This window comes from Fusarium odoratissimum, assembly GCF_000260195.1.
Source record: "Fusarium odoratissimum NRRL 54006 unplaced genomic scaffold supercont1.3, whole genome shotgun sequence".
NCBI classification, from domain to species: domain Eukaryota; kingdom Fungi; phylum Ascomycota; class Sordariomycetes; order Hypocreales; family Nectriaceae; genus Fusarium; species Fusarium odoratissimum.
In genome coordinates, this window is record NW_022158689.1 from 308,167 (window position 1) to 326,857 (window position 18,691).

The window sequence follows — 18,691 nt, forward strand, 5'->3', positions numbered from 1 at the left end:
GTTCACGTGGGGACAACCTAATGAATGACGCGCACATGCGAGATGGTAGTGTAATCGACGCCCTCGCGCTAACATCGCCCCGTCTTTACGAGAATACAGTATCCTCAGCGACTATGAGATCTAGGTACAATCTGCCCCATGCGGGGCCTAAGATCGTGCCCCTGAACGACAATTCACGGTACATCCCGTTGCTGTTGCTAGGTATATGACACCTCGAGAAAAGAAGATTCGCAATATGCCTTACCAAACAGGCTAGAAAGAACCTATGTCGTGCTCAACCACTCGTTTCTCACGGGCTGTATTCCATCCACTCATACAGAAGCGTGGGAACTAATGCCCCAGACCCATCATAACTTGACCATCATGACACCAACATTAGATACATGCGTCTGCGTTCGAACATGCACTTGTAGCCAAGTCTCGGGCCTCAAACCACCTACCCAATGGAAACGGTCCTCTTGTCCCTGTACTTCTCTCCCAACCACTCGTTCACCGACGACTCATGTAGTGTTAACTTGCTCTCGTGAAAAAAACCCTGGCTCGAAAGTTTGTCGGCAGTTGAATATCCCTCAGAGGGGGTGGTTATCACACATAAAAAGCTCTTCCCATCACCATTACTGCCCTGAAATCCAACCTACACACATCCTCTACACCCTTCCATCCCTATCGTACTACCCCAAAACACCACCCACCATGTCTGATATGAGTGCTACCGTCGAGCCCACCACCAAGGGTTTCGCTGTCTGTGGCTACGAGAAGATCGAGTATGACTTTGAGTTTCTCGATGGTGTTTTCAACACTGCCAATCCTCAGCTATACCAGCTCTACTCCCCCTGGGGACGATGTCTGGCTGTGATGGACCTCAACATCTTTAACCTCTATGGGAATGAGATGCAGAGGTACTTTGATCATTATGGCATTCCTCTTACTATTCATAAGACGATGATCGGTGAGAAGGCGAAGAGCATGGATACGTTGTTGTCAATTGTTGATTCTATGACCGATTTTGGTATTTACCGAAAAGAGCCTGTTCTTGTTGTTGGTGGCGGTCTCGTCACTGATGTTGCTGGGTAAGTCTTCAGCCACTATCATTCATAACTTAACTAACGGTTACAGCTTCGCTTGTGCTGCGTATCGCCGCAACACAAACTACATCCGCATCCCCACCACAGTCATCGGTCTCATCGATGCCTCAGTCTCCATCAAAGTCGCCGTCAACTACGGCCGCTACAAGAACCGTCTCGGCGCCTATCACGCCCCATCCCACACATTCCTTGACTTCACCTTCCTCCGCAGTCTCCCCGTAGCACAGATCCGCAACGGTTTCGCGGAGCTGATCAAGATCTCTACTTGTGCTCACAAGGATACTTATGATCTTCTTGAGAAGTACTGCGAGCAGCTTATCAACACTGGTTTTGGACGATCTGATGATGCTTCTCCTGAGATTAAGGAGGTTGCTGATAAGATCTGCCGTGCTGGCATCCATGAGATGCTGAAGCTCGAGACACCGAACTTGCATGAGATTATGCTTGATCGTGTTATTGCTTATGGTCATACTTGGTCACCTCTTCATGAGCTTGTTCCTGAGACCCCTCTTCGTCACGGCCATGCTATCTCCATTGACATGGCGTACTCTGCTACCCTCGCTCACATCCGTGGTCTTCTCTCATCGGAGGAACATACTCGTCTCTTGAACCTCTTCTCCCGAGCTGGTCTCTCCATGGACCATCCCCAGTTTGATGCTCCTCTTCTTGAGAAGGCCACCGCTGCTATCCTCAAGACTCGCGATGGCAAGCTTCGCGCTGCTGTTCCCGTCAACCCTATGGGGGACTGCGTCTTCTTGAACGACGTCAGCCACGACGAGATGGTTGCTGCTCTTGAGGAGCATAAGAAGATCATGAAGTCTTACCCTCGCCAGGGCGCTGGTCTTGAAGCTTTCGTTGACAGCAGCGACACTGGCTACACCATGAACGGTGCCCCCGTGGAGAATGGCAATGGTCAGAACATTCCCCTCAATGGCGTCGAGAACGCCAAGCTTCATGCCTCTGGTCCCGAGGGTGTCGATGGTCTTCAGCAAGACTCCAGCAGCGACGATGATTATGTCGTCAGCTCTTCCAAGACCAACGGTCACCAAGGCAAGGGTATCCTCAGTGATCTAAAGGAGAAGGCGAATGGACTTCAGACCCAGATCGCCAAGGCTGTCACTGTTGAGAGCCAATAATTGCATCTAAAACAAAAACAAGATTCATTGCATTGGGAAATGAGTATACGATTGCTAAGTATTTGGGTTAGTTGACTGGGATTGCTTTACATCCTAGTCCTTTTTAGCATTATGATACCGGGTCTGAGAGCGAGATGATAAATCACTCAGCATCCACGGTTTTACTTTCGATTCAAAATACAAACAAGGATTATATTCCATCTAACGTTCAGATTGAGTTGTGCCTGCACATTTGTTTAGCTGTTATTCCCCATACAGCTGGTAATTCCATCTTCCAAGAACGGGCTTCTCATCTGGCATCTTCTTGTCCATCATCCACCGCTCCATCGATCATGTTGATGAAGTCCTCAGCCGTATTCTCCGAAAAGAACTCCACTTCGCGTGCCATGCAGCGTCTTACGTAGTCCTGCCCACGTACAAACATCTCCCGCTCGTATTCCTTCAAGGCATTTTCCAATTGATCTTCCTCAATATCTGCACCACCAGCTTGCTTACAGTACTTGACTATCGCCTTCGCCAGCATGAGAGCATCTAACATCGCCATGTTGACTCCTTCGCCCACTAGCGGGGTTGCAAGATGAGCAGCATCTCCCAGAAGAGTAATGCCAGGGACTCGTTTCCAACTTACCGACGAAACAGGCAAGCGATACAAATGCCATGCATGGAACGGCCCTTCAGCATTGGTCAGATATTCCTTCAGGTTCGGAGCCCAGTTTGCGAAGAGCTCTGGTGAAGACAGGAATTTCTGACGAATGTCCTCTGTATCTTCATGGCCCAGAGGTCTTCGATAGAGCTCTTCAGGCGCATCCATGCCTATGTAGAATCGATAGGAACTGTCGGCTAGCTGCTGAACGGCCATGATCTTGTGCTGTCCCATTGCGAGCATGTTCCCTGGTCCTGCGTGTTCCAGTGCGGCGGTGTAGCTGGGATTGTTGTGAGATATGCTACCCTCTATGAAAACTTTGCCAGAGTACTCCTGTTTCGCCGAAGTAAGCTTGAGATGGATTAGTATAGGCTACAACGCGAGAAGTCATTTGACGTACCAGCGGGCGCACTTTGCTCCACGCTCCATCTGCGCCAACGATAGCACGAAAACCAGAAGCAGAGGTACTATTGACAAAAGAAATAACATGCTCAGAAGCTGTATCTCCTCTCTCAATAGACTTTACACGGTGACCCCAACGAATCTTGCTAGTCGGGATAGAGTCAAGCAACAATTTGCGAAGTTGCAGCCTATCAATCTCAGGTGCATCGCGTTCATCTCCAAAGACAGCCGTGACGGTACCTGATGGGTTCTGCATAAAGACACGCGAAGCATCCCATCGAGCAATGCTCTTGAACTCGTCGAACAACCGAGCCTCTTTAAGAGCGACTTGACCCGAGGAGGCGCGGATGTCAAGAGTTCCTCCTTGGTTGATGAACTTAGGTTCTGGGCTTTCGTCACGCTCGTAGACCATGTAATCGATGTTGTTGATCTCGAGTAGCCGGGCGAGAGTGAGACCGCTGGGGCCTGCTCCGATTATTGCAATGGGTGAATAGGTAGCCATTATGAAATATCTTCAATGATGTATGTATGTGTTTGCTTCTCTGTGTTGCTCAGAATGATAACAGGACTTCATACGGCTTTATACCTGACAGTTCATGAGCCGATGGTGACACCGGACAACAATAATCTATTCAAATTCCGGTATTCCTCCGCTGACTGGCATCCATCTTTAACTCATAAACTAAGTGTCGTGAAAGATATGCAAGCGGATGAATTCATTAAGCGGACATACTCATCTTACTGGCATGTCCGAGTCTGCTGCAATTGATTGGCGGACTTCGGAGAGTAAGCACTTGTTTGCTCCGATCCCAGCCAATAAGACTGCGACTCCTCGGGCTTGATGACAGAAGGGAACTTCCTTGGTCTCATACTTTCAACTTCTTCTCTGCATTCTTGATCGCCATCGAAGTTTCGGTGAAGAAGAAACATCCATCAGCCTTGACTGAAATGTCTTCACTGGCGAATGCCGGCTTGGCTCGTTATGCTGTAAGCATCATTCACCATGTACCAAAGCTGATACTAACCAAGTTTGAGTGCGACTACTGCAAGCAAAAGAAGTTCAGGTATATAAATTACACAAAAAGATTACATAAAGTAGGTTTCTGACCGCTCGCTAGATGCTCCAAGGAATTTCCCAAGTGCAGCGCGTGCAAGCCTTGGCCGGGGCCTTGCAGCTACTCCCGAGATAAGCCGGCTCTCAAGGTCAGGGTCAATGAGCAAACAACCCGCCCATCTCTGGGCTTAACAGACCAGCGGAACATAGAGGGCCTACATGAGAGATTGCGGAAAGTTGAGGAAGCGGTACAAGCTCTGACCAATGCCGTAACTCAGGCTGTTGATGCGATAAATCATCCGTCGACTAACTGCCAACGGGGGTCTGAAAACGACCGTGAACCTCATGAAGCAATAGATCTACCTTCTAACCTGAGTGTCGGAGATGTGGATTCCTTCTCTTTTATAAAAGACACATCTATCACTAACGCGACCGTCGGCTCATCACCTCTTTATCAGCATGCTGCAAAGGAGCTGCAATATCTGTCACACTCCTTAATAGCAGCAGTAGCGAGCAAAGAGCATCCTTCAACTGGCTTCTACATACCATCAAGAGCTGAGGGATACCAGATGATAGGCCGTAATTATTCCCCTCTGGAACTGGGCTCTATCCCAACTAACTGGCAACAGATTTCTTGGAAAATGCCAGCTTAGGCGACGCGTTCTTCATCACACCTTCAGAAGACCTCCTCATACAAACCATATTCAGACCTGAAACTGTCTCAAGAAAGGCATGGGTTGTGTATATCAACTACATGATCCTCACTATGCTAGTAGATAACGAAAACGCCAAAGCTCAAAAGTACAGGAACAACATGAAGTTGGCGCTCAATGATAGCAGAATCTTTCTCGAACCTCACGAAGTTAACCTTCAAGCCCTCGTCATGCTAGCCATCCATGGTGAGGATTATGCCTCGCCGAATTCATCGTGGATGCTCATTGGCCATGCATGTCGTCAAGCTGAGGCATTGGGATTTCCCATTGCCTCTACAGCAGATTATGTGACAACTCAGCGGAGGTTGAGCCTCTTTTGGCTTCTGTTCGCTGTAGATAAGTCATGTGTTCTTGCATTTGGCCGCCCATGTTTTCTTTCATCAACGACAAATTCTCACATCCCGCTCCCAGACTTAGGATATTTGACAAAGTTTCAACCACCCAGTGACTCCCCTCATGCACGTAAGAGGTCGGAAATTTCGTTGTTCTGAGGCCGCATGTTTCTTGCTCGTATTGAACTTGCAAAGATGATCGGGACGGTCGTAGACTCGAGGCATATCCCTGAGCCAGAAGAGGGCTTGAGAGAGCGTCTTGGAGAGTGGTATACTCGAACAAACAAGGTAACTTCAAAAGTGCGTTTAGAATTACAAACACTAATCCCTCAGCAGATACTGGAAGATACACTCCAGAATGAGAGAGCTTTCTCAGGGCCCAACGAACTACGCGAAATGGTATTGGGGATTAGCACTATTAAGTTTGAGTACTTGCATGTCTTGATGGTCCTCCTCAAATCTCATCCACCATCTGCTAGCTTGAGACTTGAGGCTGCAAGGGAGGCGATCTCTCTTCTTCCGTCCATGGTATCCAATTGGACTTCTGTATACAATAGCATGATCTGGTATGTCGCACCTGATTTGTTTCAGATGGGTATTTAACATTGAGCAGGCATCTTTTATACTTCCCTTTCACACCATATTTCATCATCTTCGAGAACTTAGTCCAAAGAAATGCGCTTTTAAGGAAGGTCATGATCCAACAAGACCTCGAGCTTTTGTCTACAACGGTTTCGTATTATTCAAGCATGACACGCCAAATGCAAATGCTAGCTCCGTTGTGCGCACGTCTTAAGAACATCGCGACAGTATTCCTCCACCTAGCCAAGCTGCATACAGACTGTTCAGATCCCCTATACTCAACTCAGCCACCAGCTCCAGAGCCCTTGCAGTCACGCTCAAGCCAAAATCAGAAGACCAGTATTTCAGCAAACAGCACGTCGACTGGCTCTTTGCAAACGGAGCTAGGTGGGGAATGTGATGTCGACTTGGAGCAATATCTCCAGTGGCTACCATCAGATGTCATTCCTCTTCAAGATACACAATCTACAGATATACCAGATGAAGATTCGAATCAAAGGGCTTTGGGTGCTGAGGTTGTAAAGCCGTTACAGGCAGAACCCCGGGGTACCAAACGGCCATTCGACGTTATGTTTGACTGGTTTGCTTGGGATGTCTACTACGGGGAGCAAAATATTGAGATTGGGTGAACTTTGACTAAAATGAAATTTCCTAATGGTTATGCAGAACTAGATGCTGTGTTGTCCGCTTTGTTGTGTGGGTAGCTAACCATCTCTAATACCTGCGGCTTGCCTGTCTTGTCTTTCTGCTTGATCTCTTTCCTGAGTCCAACTACAGAAGTCAGCAAATATTCAAGCCATCACGCGTCTTAGAACTTACAGATACTGAGGCAAATAAACTTGATCATCACCGGGAACCAGATAGCTATAGCGACAAGCTGTCCAAAGCCCCATGTCGACAGACCCCCATCGGCTGAGTGCATGTCAAGAAGTTCGACCATCTCACGCAAGCCAATGAAGATCATAATAATTGTGAGCAGTTCTATCGCAGCCCAGAAGACTCCCAGTGAGAGTCTGGCCCCTTTGGTCTCTGCGAATGAGAAGATTGTCCGAGACTCTCTGCCGATTTGCGTATACTTGACTTTATCTCCGGTCATTCTTGTCTTGGTAGAATGCAGAATCCAGTCGATGATAAGGCATGACACAATTATGTGAACCGTAAACCGACATGCAAGAGTAAGGTTAAAAAAGTCATAGCTGTTCTTTTCTTTGATGCCCTGACAAAAGCTCATCGGCCCGGGGTTACCTCCGCAAGCATCCACGGTCGAAACCTGCTTCAAGTGTTCCTCGAATGCATCGGCGTTGAAATCCTGAAACTCGGTGATGACAGTCATCAGTATCCAAGATAAGACAACAAAGAATAGGGTATAGAAGCGGCGCTCTCCAGCTCCATGCATGACGAGCTGCGCCATCAGTACTGGGTGCTGTGATCAGGCCCTGTAGTATGCGATGGTTGAACATCCACGAGAAGAGTGTAAGCATGTTTGCCAAACCTGCTCTATTTCCGCCATCGAATGTGATGATGGCTGTGATCGAGATGGTAGCGGCGAACAAGGCTTGTGATTCTTGAAAGTCGAGCATCGCGGAGGACGCAGCTTTTGCGAAGCGTGTTTCGGACAGTGTTGTCTGCCACCTTTGGCATGTCTCTCGGAATACAGAGTCCTTTTGGAATGAGCTACTCATGCGGCCAAAGGTTCGGATCCAGGACGTTGTGAGTTTGAAGCAGAGGCCGAGGAAAAGGACAAGGACGAGCTGGATGACATACGCCGTGACGATCTATAGGGGCTTGTTAGAGTCTCGTGTAATGGATAGAGAGATGATGCTTACACCTTGTCCAGCGATGTCCAAATCGATACCGGCACTTGCAGCATGACAATAGGGCTTTGCCATAACTCTCCCAAACTTGGCGATATTATTCGGTGAAACAGGGCCGCACTTGAACCCTTGAAGGATGCTCGTACAGCTGCCGTACGTAGAGTCCGAACAAGAAGCCCAAGCGCAGTCTCTGACCTTCCGAAAGACATTTAAGGAATTGAACTTCTCAACAGTTCCAAAATGAAACTTCTCATTCATCTTCTTCTCACTCTCGCGGTCAATCGTATCATTCCCAGGACCGACTAACATCCCCAACGTCGCGAGCGTCATACAGTTCCACAAGTTCTCGGGTGAATTGTACATAAGCGTTGCGTTCGAACATGTCTTCGTACAGTTGAGTGAGCTACCATCACCATTGTTACAGCCGTAGGAAATAAGCCGCGCGCCTACGGTCGGATTCTCAATAATGGACCTGACGCGGAAGAAGTGCGCCGTCTCCCAGGCTTGCCATTGTTCGGATATCGCGATGCCGTGGTATGTTCTGTTGAAGTCATATTTGTCTATGACCTGGAACTTTCGTTCAGCCATTTTACCAAAAGATGAAGAAGAGAGAGAGGATGAAAAGTTCAGGTAATCTCATTTGAGGCTGATAAATAGGACCCCTGAGGCCTACAGATCTAGCCCTATGAGCTGCGCCAGCAGGGTTCCACAGTAAGCACTGCCCCTCTACCTTGATTCCTCATTTGGTGAAATTCGATTGCCAAGACTCAGGCAGAGAAGTCATCTTGCGATAACATATGGGGGCCGTTGTGTAATTACTTTACCACCAACGAGAGCTAATTTCGTTGGGGGCAAAGACATCTATCTACCTACCTTTGGAGATCTGTGTCAACAATAACTCACTCTTATAGAGATCTATGGCAAATCCCAAGATCCATTCAAGTACAACGACCTTGCCAACAAACTTGTCCAGAGTAATTTACTTGCTGGATGGGACGGACGATAGAGCTCTAAATAGCTGAGGAATTCTGATGGCAGCAATGCCTGCGTGAATGCTATTGTTCTGAATACCCATGAGCAGTAAGGCTACCTTGAGAAGACAGCCATTATTAATTCCTGGCTCTTGAAAGCATATTTGTCACCCTTATGAGCGAAGACGAAGGCATAGCGATGACTTTGACTATGGCCTGGTCCACATCCTTGCGATTTAGAAGCCACAAGTGCCTGATTGGATGTCAAGCCTCTATTCTGGCAAATTCTCTGATATGTTACCTATAATCTGCTCTCATAAAGGAAGTTATGGAGAGTTGTCGCATCTTCAATATTAGTATGAAGATTGATGACTTTTTGACGTTGCGGATGTCTACTAAGGCAAGATGTGTCAGAGTTTTGATCAGCTTCTTTTTTCCTGAATTTTGGTCTGATTATGCTTGGATCTACAAACGAAGTCTTCAGGGTAGAGTGGTAGACTTTTATTCAGTTTTCGAAATATGCGATAAAATTATTTGAGATGCTCATATGAGCATTTCTGAATTAATCAAGAGAACTCATAGTCTATACTGGCCCTCGCATAAGAAATTATGACATATCGCAGTCCATCCTTGGATTTGTTCTGGTCATCAGGAGAGATGTACATATAGCCAATCCTGAAGGACTTACAAACAATATAGCAAGGTTCATTATACGAGACCATGAAACCTGCGCCACAGAGCTAAGCGGAAGGTAAAGCTTTTCTCGCTTCTGTTCTCGCTTATATCCCCTGCGATAAAGAGGGAACCAATGTTAGTCAGCGACCTGGTCAAAAGTGGCGGTAAGTCAACGTCCGTGTCAACTCCTTTTCACTCAAATTTTACAACTAAGTAATTATAAATTTAAGCCCACCAGGCCCTCACAAGATGGGCGATATATCATACGATGTAGGTGTATCACATTTCACTCGTAGTCTAAAGCTAACCCGGCATGTCTCTAGTACCGTTGGAAAGGTTTGATAGCACTCAATGCCCAGGCAGTTGATTTTTACTAATAGATATCAGTGATTCTCCTGGGTGACTCAACGGTTGGAAAGTCAAATATCGCAGGTCAATTCACCCAAAGCGAGTTTCAAGCTGATTCTAAACCAACGATTGGCGTAAAGCCCACCACCAAAATCGTCCAATGCAACTCCAAGGCCGTCAAAGTCAATATCTGGGACACAGCTGGCCTAGAGAAATATCGGGCCCCAGTACGATATTACGACGATGCCGTGGCTGTGATGTTGGTTTATGATATAACCAGGCGCCAGAGTTTTGAGAATGCGGCACGCTGGTTGGACGAGGTTCGAAAGCACGGTGAACCTGGGATTGTCATCATGCTCGTGGGAAATAAAGCAGACCTGGAGCGTAGAAGGTCTGTGACGACTGAAGAGGGGAAGAAGTTTGCGAGTAAGTTGACCTATCCTTGCTAATATGTTCAAGAGTACTGATGGGGTCCAGAACTTAACAAACTTCTGTTTATCGAAACATCCGCTTGCGAAAACAGTCAAGTCGAACTTGCTTTTCAGACTATTTTAAAGGGTACGGCTGATTCCCTCTCATATGCCTCATGAAGACGGCTGCTGATCACGTTGTTTGCACTAGGCGTCTACAAGCAACATTGTCAGGAGAAATGATAGTCTAAATGACATAATAGGTTTGAGTCTCGATTTCTCATCTTTCTGTATTATTTGCCATGGTAATATCGGATATCGGACAATATTAGCTGACATGGCGAGAACCTTTGCGCCATGCGAAAGTTCTATCAATGACGTGAAATCCACTTCCATACATCACGGCGATTTATCTCTCAGTTGCAAAGCGACAGTATCCCTCCCAACACGTACTTGCTACACGAGACGCTCTTACTCTGTGACAAACGAATCCACACTCCATCCATAAGCCCGATTCAAGCGTCTCGCTAAAATCAGGATCAAATACCCCTCAATCTGCGACTGATGAGGTCGGTGAATGCTAACAGGTCTCTTGATATCCATGTCCTCAGACGGTCTGAACGTGTAAACAGATCCAAATCGGGGCAGCACCGAGAATCCCAGCTCAGACATGGCCGCCTCGAACGATGACCAGTTAACCGATCCTCGTGATTGAGTCTTGTCGAAGAGGGTCGCAAAGACCCCGGCTGTCGATGAGCTGACCTTTACTGGCTGGGCCGGCTTTGTAGCTTCCTTGTCTCCAAGAGAGTCTGTGATTGGGGTGATCGCGTAGAGGGAGGAGTGTTCTGGGCGTGTCTTTTCCTTCTGTCTTCGGGTCTCGATTCTTTCTTTTGCGTCCACGGGAGTGGTGTCGATTGGAATAAAGCCCACCTTGCTATCCTTGTTTGCCTTATCCTTTGCATGCTGGTATTGTTCTTCGACGTTTCGGAACGCCTTCTCTAGTTCATCTTGGTACAGAGACCCCATTTTCGTGCCTGTCTTCTCCACGACAAACTCATCCAGAGCTTCTAGTGCTTTAGCAGACATGCCGGGTTCGAGAAGATTATCGATTGGGGCAGCATAGTCGCGCAGGTCAACTTCCTTCTTGATCTGATTGAGCTCGGTATCGACCTCTTGTAGGCCGGTGACTAGTAGGTTCCCTTTCTTACGCGATGCAGAGGGAAACGAGTGCACAGCTGACAAATCCAGGATGAATGCGATGATGGCAGCCACGTCATGAAGCGTACGGGACTCCCTCTCGTCAAGCTTCTCTCGCTCCAGAGGATGCGCCTTGTAGAGATCGCTGAGCTTCTCCATCCACTCAACTGCTTTTGTGACTGTAGTCTCTGGCTGACACAGTCGCAGCAAGTAGTGCAGCTGAGGGTCAGAGCGCGTGAGCTCTTCCGGCTTGCCTTTCATCGAGACCTTAGCATTTCCTGAGCTATCATATGCATTGGAAATCCTTTTAAACCATTTAGATCCAGTTCCTGTCGAGACTTGGCGCTTAAACAGCGCTTGCGTACGAGCGTACTCGAAATGGCACATGTTTGACAGCTCTTGGAGAATTGTGGACTTGTAGAGCTTGTCGGCAGACGGTTTCTCAAGAAGATCAAGGAGGCCTGTGATGGACTCCCAGATAGCGATGCCTTGGACTGCATGGTGGATTGTCTCGAAGACAGCGGGTCCGATGTACTTGTCGGTATGGACTGGCAGCGAGCGGCCCTTTTCGTCGGGTACAAGCTCTGGGCGGCTGAAGAACTGAACGTTGACACCAGGACATAGGACCGTAGGCTCGGTTCGGAGAAGAGATAGGTACTCTTCCAGAGAAGACCTTTGGTCAGAAGCAATGGCGGCTACTTCCTGGAGCGTAAGTTTGACTGTCGTCTGCTTGGAGGCTGACTCGGAAAGAGGTGCATTCTTAAATTGCTTCTTCGGCCCGCCTCGATTTCTTGTCTGCGATCCTTGATCCAGGATATCCTCTATCATAACGTTGAGGAGTTGCAGGATGGTGATTTGCCGCTGAAGAACGAGCTCTCCTAGTGATCGCGGGATGAGAACACCATGGTCAACAGCGATGCGCAGGCCTTTCATAACCTCATCAAGATGCTTGGGTTGAACTGTAAATGACTCGCCGTACTTCTCGTCATAGAAGTAGGTATAGGAATGCTTGAAAGGGTCGACGTGGCGGAGGTTCTTCTCCCTAACCATCTTCTCGATGAGATGGCGGTCTCCGAGCGTGCCACTGACGCCTTCGGCATATTGCTCAAACAGGGTTTTCGTGGCGCGATGCTTGAGAATATCGAGGAGGAAATCTGAGTTAGGCTCTGTGATGTCTGCGAGGTTCCATTCAGGAATGAACTTATAGGTGTTGCCTAGCGATATATCCGACGAGTGCTTGAGGACAACTCCATCTGCTGAGCCGGCTTTCATGCATTTCGCGCGTTGGGCTTTGTTGAACGATCGCCAGGCAGTTTCGACTTTGGGGCCATGAGCTTCCCATTTGCGCTGCAAGTCACCGTGGAGCTCGTGGATCATTTCTGAGGAGTTGGCTTCCATTTTGGCTGGTCTTGGCGATCACGATGTATTGCAGGGTGTAGAGGCAGATGCCATGAAGCCATGAAGCAGAGTTTGGAGTCAAATGGCGGGGGCTTTTCTCAGATGTCTACCAGACCGTTACACCACCTGGAAATCCGGGGCTGGAAAGCATTCAATGCGCATTTCAGCTGACCCCGCTTTTCCAACACGAATGCCTATCCAGAGACAGCCTAGCAAGTGTTGGTTACGTCTCGTCCAACCGTCGCCCTCCCTCTTATTGCAGCCCCAGTTTCCGTAAGATCTCTTGCATTCTGCCTAGTCATATCATCCTTGCGTAAACCAAATTGCATCCAATTGGCCGGTTGAGATGAAGAAGCTTGGTCTGCTCCATAGAACCGAGTGCGGGCTTGTCTGCGCAAGTCTGCCCAGCGTAAATCGGTCAATGCAGCTCTTATGCCAAGGGCTGCACTTCAGGGGGGCCCGGCGGCTATTGTTAAGACACAACCAATTGAATGTCTTTTGGGACATTGTGGCTTTGAAATTACCAGAAAACCTGTATAGATTTCTTGAGAGCAGCCCAACGATTTCGATTGCAGCCCAACAAGGCTGTGCCCGAGGCAGTTCACAGTGCATAAGTATCTGCCCCCAGCCCAAGCATCCCAATCAAACCCATTTGCTATTTATCAATACTTGGAAACCATAGGAATACACCTGTCAGAATCTTCGACATGTTGGATCCAAGTGATCCAGGTGCCTACACAGTCGGGTGGGTTTGTGCTCTGTCGACCGAGTTCACCGCAGCCCAGGAACAATTCGACGAGGAATATGAGCCACATGAATCACCTGAACACAGAGATGCAAATGACTTTAATGTGTACAGTTTCGGCAAGATCAAAGGTCACATGGTGGTTGTGGCTGTGCTGCCAAATGGTCAATACGGGATTGCATCTGCAGCCACTGTGGCCAAGGATATGATACGCAGCTTTCGCAACATTCGATTTGGTCTTATGGTCGGAATTGGTGGAGGTGCTCCTACTAAACAGCATGATATTCGCTTGGGGGATGTTGTGGTCAGCTCACCTACACCGGGCGGAAGTGGTGTCTTCCAATACGACTTCGGAAAAGCTACAAAAGAAGTATTTCAGCACACAGCATCGCACAATAAACCACCCCCGTTACTACTTGCTGCGGTAGCGGGGCTCAAGACCCAATACGAGCGAAAGGGTCTCCAGATCCATGACAAGGTCAGCACTATCGTCGCAAACAACAAGAGATTAAGTGTCAAGTATGGACGTCCAGAGGATCCAGATTCGCTTTTTTCCACTTCGATCAATCATAAGAGTGATCCATGTCATAAGTTTTGTGTAACGGCCCCGACTGATCTGGTAGATCGCAAACCACGACAAGAACCAATGGAGGTTGTCGAAGTCCACTATGGAGCCATTGCTTCGGGTAATACTCTCATGGAGGATGCTTTTAAGCGAGATGAACTTGCTTCCAAGGCAAATATCTTGTGTTTCGAAATGGAAGCCGCTGGACTGATGGATGGGTTTCGATGTCTTGTTATTCGAGGAATTTGTGACTATTCTGATTCTCACAAGAATGATATATGGCAGGGTTATGCAGCTATGACTGCGGCTGTATATGCTAAGCAGATTCTCGGCAGAATCCGCCCAGAGGCCGTTGCAAGGGAGGAAACTATGATCTCGAAGATTGATGAAGGTTAGTAGTTTTCTATGCTTTTGGGAAAACTGTATCTAAAGATTAGTATTCAATTCAGTCATTTCCGGCGTGGAGAATCTGAAACGATCTATTTCAGAACAGGAAGTGCTGAACTGGCTCTCAGATGAAGACTTCGGTACTTATCAGTTCGATGAACGCAGTAAGAAAGCTCCAGGGACGTGCCAGTGGTTTCTGGACTCGCCGGAATATCAGTCTTGGACCCAAGAGAAAGGCCAAGTCCTTTTCTGCCCGGGCATTGCCGGGGCTGGAAAGACCGTGCTTGCATCTGCCATCATCGAAAGCCTGCATTCTCGCTTTCAATCCGACTCAAGCACTGCCATCGTCCATATTTACTGCCGATATAATCGTGTCGATCGGCAAACATTCAACAAATTGCGGGCTAGTTTGCTGAGACAGCTTTGTGAACGATTATCCCCACTCCCTGAGGGTATAATGCAGCTTTACAACCAATGTAAGCCTCGACGGGTGGAAGCCCCTCCAGAGAGGATTCTTTCAGAGCTGGAATCCGTGTCAGGTCTGTTTTCAAAAGTATTTATGGTTGTTGATGCGTTGGATGAGTGGCGAGCGACAGAATACGCGGACCTCTACTCACTACCAGGCGAGCTTCTCCATCTTCAAAGGAAATTGGCCATGAATCTACTCGCCACCTCCCGACCAATCCCCCTCATTGCAAATAAGTTCAATGATTACCCTTCTGTTTCCATTACTGCTCAACAACAGGATATTTACGCTTACGTTGACAACTTTCGGTGGCCAGAGTCGAGCTGCATTGGTAAAATAGCAGGATTGCGAGGCTTGGTAAAAAAGGTCATGTCACAAATTGTTGGGGGAATGTAGGTCCATTGTACCATCATCAATTTCAAAAAATAAATCTTCTCTAACTAATCAGGTTTCTTTTAGCAAGGCTGTATCTCCATTCACTGGAAAACGAGACCTCTGAAAGAGATGTTAAAGATGCTCTGAAGCGGTTCGAAGACCGAGCGAAGAACAACGATAATGATCCAAGGTTCAATATTGTGGACCAAGCATATAATGATACGCTAAAACGTCTCAGAGAGCAACATCAAAATTCTAGTGACCTAGCATTTCGGGTCCTGGCCTGGATATGTTGTACCGGCTGGAAGCTACCGGCCGGTGCAATCCAACATGGCCTTGCCTTACGAGAAGGAGACACAACCTTTCATGAAGATGGCATAGTCGACGAATCATTACTACTCTCTGTATGCTGTGGCTTGGTTGAGATTCCAGAAGGAAGCAGGGAAATCCGGCTCGTCCACTATACCACCGAAAACTTTTTCCGGCATAATCGGCATTTGCTTGACGAATATTTCCTCGCCCGACATTCGATTAACTGCCACCTACCTTCGAATGCCGATGCCTATCTTGCAAGGCAGTGTGTCATCTGTTTATCTATCGGTTTGCCAAGACACCTTCCAGGAGGAATTGGCAACGATCCGCAGCATCAATCCAGATATTATGTTTATGATATGTTCGTACATTCCAAGGTTGAACAACTATATGACAGACGATGTGGTTCCTCTGGAGAGAATTACAGGGCTTTGGCAGACAAAATTCAGGATCCATTATATACATATAGCGCATTCAACTGGGGCGGCCATGTGCGACGGCTTTCGCCCTTAGACCAAACCTACAAGACATCCATCGACTTCCTCCAAACGCGTGGAATGGTCGACCAGGCTATCATGCTGATTCTCACTCTTGGAACCTGGATCGGAGACAGACAAGCACCCCAAGATATGAGTAATTTGCACCTAGCTGCGCTTTTCGGACTCGGTGATCTGGCAGAGTCACTGATGAAGAGTATTGACATCAATTCAAGAGACAGTTGCGGCCGGACTGCACTCGTTTGGGCACTGGAGTGTTTGGCATTCGAATTCAAATTCAACCCGGATTACATAATGTCAGTCACAAAGAATTTCGAGATATATGACGGCATTGACATTGCTCGTCGTCGTGTTGTCAAGGCTTTATTAAGATCGGGTGCTAACCCGCGCATACCTGGGTATAATGGGGATACTCCTCTATACTTGGCGGTTATCTTAGGCGACGTCGAGATCGTTGAAAGAATACTCGAATATGGAATAGACATTGATACACTGAACAGGACTGCTGATTTCCTTTATGGAGAAGCAAAGCGACATAGCACGGAGTTGGCCTCCATGAAGCTCTTGAAGAGCGATACGGTCCACATCTATATCACGGCTCTCATGGAGACTCCTTCTGTTAGGAACTTGGCCCAAATGGTGACACTTATTGAAAAGGGTGCTAAGATGGACTTTCCTAATATTAACGGCCAAACTGCCTTGATGAAAGCCAGCAAACTCGGCCACGCTCGAGTTGTTGAGCTCCTCCTCAAAAGCCAGTCTGATGTGGATCACCAAGATCACAACCTTGACACCGCTCTCATAAAAGCGTGCATTAGTGACCATGCCAACGCTCGACCAGACACCAGAGTTGTGAAACTTTTGACTGACCATGGAGCGAACCCTAATACTCCCCCCAAAGGAAGGCTACACTGGTCACTTCTAACAAGTCTTATCGATTGTGGTGACGATTCTGGTGACGATACTGTCGTCCTAACGTTACTCGATGCTGGCATCAACATTGAAGGCGATGACCGCGACGAGTCAAGGCCCATCCACGCGGCTGCAGCGAGAGGCACAAAAACAGTGGTCCAAAGTCTAATTGAAAGAGGTGTTTCTGTTAATCGTCGTTCGGCCACAGGACTATTCCCTCTGGACTACGCAATGAGGCGTCAAGACAAGGACACTTCTATCGCTGACTTGCTTCGAAATTACGGTGCAATTACTGAGGGGAAACGACTAGTTCAACTTATGCAAGAAAGAAGTAAGAGGCTTAATTGAGTCCTTGAAGGTTTTTATATACTCAATAGTCTGTATTGGCTTGATATAATAAGGCTAAACTTCTTTCTTACCGAAGAGTTGTTCATAATCGCATTGGCTGTTATATGCATTGTGCAGTGATCTCTGCCTTGCAGGGGCGCGGAAAATCCATATATACTCCCTATCTTGAAAGAATTTAAAATGATTGTTGAAGTCATCGGCGTGGCCCAAGTTTCGTGTTTGCGTCATCTTGTCATTGAGGTCGAGATCCCACTCGGGTAAAAGCTGGCAGACGTTGCCAACGAAGCATGTCCACAATGTTTGTATATCTTGAAACTTCCAAGTTTTATGCAAACTACCTCTTATTCACCCCTAGCAACGTGTCCAATTTGGGTCACAAGGATTATAATTTGAACTCGTGACTGATACCTAGCCCAACCGTGCACCAACTAAACATACTTGCATGAGCCAAACCAGTAGACCAAAGGTGGTACGACAATCTCGGTGATCGTAGCTCGTTGCACCCACGGAAATCCCCAGCCAAAGATCCCAGCTGAAATAGCTCTCCCAATACCGCCTAGTGCCAAGCCAGCCAGGAGAATATTCAAAGCCAACTGTCTTTCCCTGATATCGTATGATGTCCAGCATAGCGCAGCGCCGTAACCAATGTATGTTCCACCCAGGAAACGGATCTGTGAGTCCATGAGGGAGACGGTGGATGGGGGGAGTTTTGCGCCTTCAATTTGTGGGAGATATTCTGTTATCCCTCGGACGACATGCGATGCGCCATGATAGACGATCCAGGCGGAGAAGCCTTTGAGGAGGAGGGGAGTGTATTCCATTGGTGTGGACTGGGACATTCTGCTAGGAAGTTTGGTGGAGATTGGAGAATATCTAGAAGTGCACTTGAATTGGTAGAGCCGATGTCGCTCTGGCTACAAAAAAGTTTCAAAGGGCTACTTTATAGTTGTACAGTACAAAGTCCACTCTGGCCTAAACAGCGCGCGCTTAATTTGAACAGATGAATGTTGTTGCTCGAAACGGCACAATATCTTGCCGCTGACCTATCAGCGCTGTTAGCGATGAGGAAAAGTCGCCGGGCCGGGGTGATTCTCTCGTCAGCGATGCTGACAAAGAGCTCAGCTCCCCTGGCGTGAGTACGAATAAAACATTTATCGTCGGAAAACGAAAGGGATCTGAGGGCTGGGAGCGGATATAAGAGGGTTATGTCCGTAATTGTCAAGTCTGGGGCGGACATATGCACAACAGTCAAGTCGCCATGAAGCCGTGGTTATAATTCATAACCAATCGACACAGGATATCCTTCAAGAATCTTTAGCACATT

The 18,691-nt window shown here is 47.7% G+C and overlaps 8 protein-coding genes across 8 annotated transcripts; 4 read left to right on the forward strand and 4 right to left on the reverse strand.

Moving 5' to 3' along the window:
• The first annotated feature begins 639 nt into the window (after positions 1–639).
• FOIG_02508 (3-dehydroquinate synthase) lies at positions 640–2,409 on the forward strand. Its single transcript, XM_031199823.1, has 2 exons — positions 640–1,070; positions 1,117–2,409. The coding sequence occupies exons 1-2, from the start codon at positions 694–696 to the stop codon at positions 2,219–2,221; spliced, it is 1,482 nt and encodes a 493-aa protein (XP_031069591.1). The 5' UTR covers positions 640–693; the 3' UTR covers positions 2,222–2,409.
• A 101-nt stretch (positions 2,410–2,510) lies between these two features.
• Positions 2,511–3,768, reverse strand: FOIG_02509 (uncharacterized protein; the record flags this gene model as incomplete). The annotated part of the gene is made up of 2 exons (XM_031199824.1): positions 2,511–3,215; positions 3,265–3,768. 2 exons carry the CDS (start codon positions 3,766–3,768, stop codon positions 2,511–2,513), a joined length of 1,209 nt encoding a protein of 402 aa, XP_031069592.1.
• A 446-nt stretch (positions 3,769–4,214) lies between these two features.
• Positions 4,215–6,576, forward strand: FOIG_02510 (uncharacterized protein; the record flags this gene model as incomplete). Its single annotated transcript, XM_031199825.1, has 7 exons — positions 4,215–4,253; positions 4,302–4,330; positions 4,385–4,899; positions 4,950–5,365; positions 5,561–5,653; positions 5,699–5,931; positions 5,979–6,576. The coding sequence occupies 7 exons, from the start codon at positions 4,215–4,217 to the stop codon at positions 6,574–6,576; spliced, it is 1,923 nt and encodes a 640-aa protein (XP_031069593.1).
• FOIG_02511 (uncharacterized protein) lies at positions 6,568–8,349 on the reverse strand (the record flags this gene model as incomplete). Its single annotated transcript, XM_031199826.1, has 3 exons — positions 6,568–6,718; positions 6,767–7,722; positions 7,774–8,349. The coding sequence occupies 2 exons, from the start codon at positions 8,347–8,349 to the stop codon at positions 7,189–7,191; spliced, it is 1,110 nt and encodes a 369-aa protein (XP_031069594.1). The 3' UTR covers positions 6,568–6,718; positions 6,767–7,188.
• A 1,264-nt stretch (positions 8,350–9,613) lies between these two features.
• Positions 9,614–10,470, forward strand: FOIG_02512 (rab family, other). The gene is made up of 5 exons (XM_031199827.1): positions 9,614–9,677; positions 9,731–9,743; positions 9,795–10,181; positions 10,233–10,313; positions 10,377–10,470. The coding sequence occupies exons 1-5, from the start codon at positions 9,657–9,659 to the stop codon at positions 10,406–10,408; spliced, it is 534 nt and encodes a 177-aa protein (XP_031069595.1). The 5' UTR covers positions 9,614–9,656; the 3' UTR covers positions 10,409–10,470.
• A 166-nt stretch (positions 10,471–10,636) lies between these two features.
• On the reverse strand, positions 10,637–12,760 carry FOIG_02513 (uncharacterized protein; the record flags this gene model as incomplete). The annotated part of the gene is made up of 1 exon (XM_031199828.1): positions 10,637–12,760. The coding sequence occupies one exon, from the start codon at positions 12,758–12,760 to the stop codon at positions 10,637–10,639; it is 2,124 nt and encodes a 707-aa protein (XP_031069596.1).
• Positions 12,761–13,430: 670 nt separating this feature from the next.
• FOIG_02514 (uncharacterized protein) lies at positions 13,431–17,367 on the forward strand (the record flags this gene model as incomplete). Its single annotated transcript, XM_031199829.1, has 3 exons — positions 13,431–14,461; positions 14,508–15,315; positions 15,372–17,367. Exons 1-3 carry the CDS (start codon positions 13,468–13,470, stop codon positions 17,365–17,367), a joined length of 3,798 nt encoding a protein of 1,265 aa, XP_031069597.1. The 5' UTR covers positions 13,431–13,467.
• Positions 17,368–17,658: 291 nt separating this feature from the next.
• Positions 17,659–18,206, reverse strand: FOIG_02515 (uncharacterized protein; the record flags this gene model as incomplete). The annotated part of the gene is made up of 1 exon (XM_031199830.1): positions 17,659–18,206. One exon carries the CDS (start codon positions 18,204–18,206, stop codon positions 17,796–17,798), a length of 411 nt encoding a protein of 136 aa, XP_031069598.1. The 3' UTR covers positions 17,659–17,795.
• Positions 18,207–18,691: the final 485 nt, after the last annotated feature.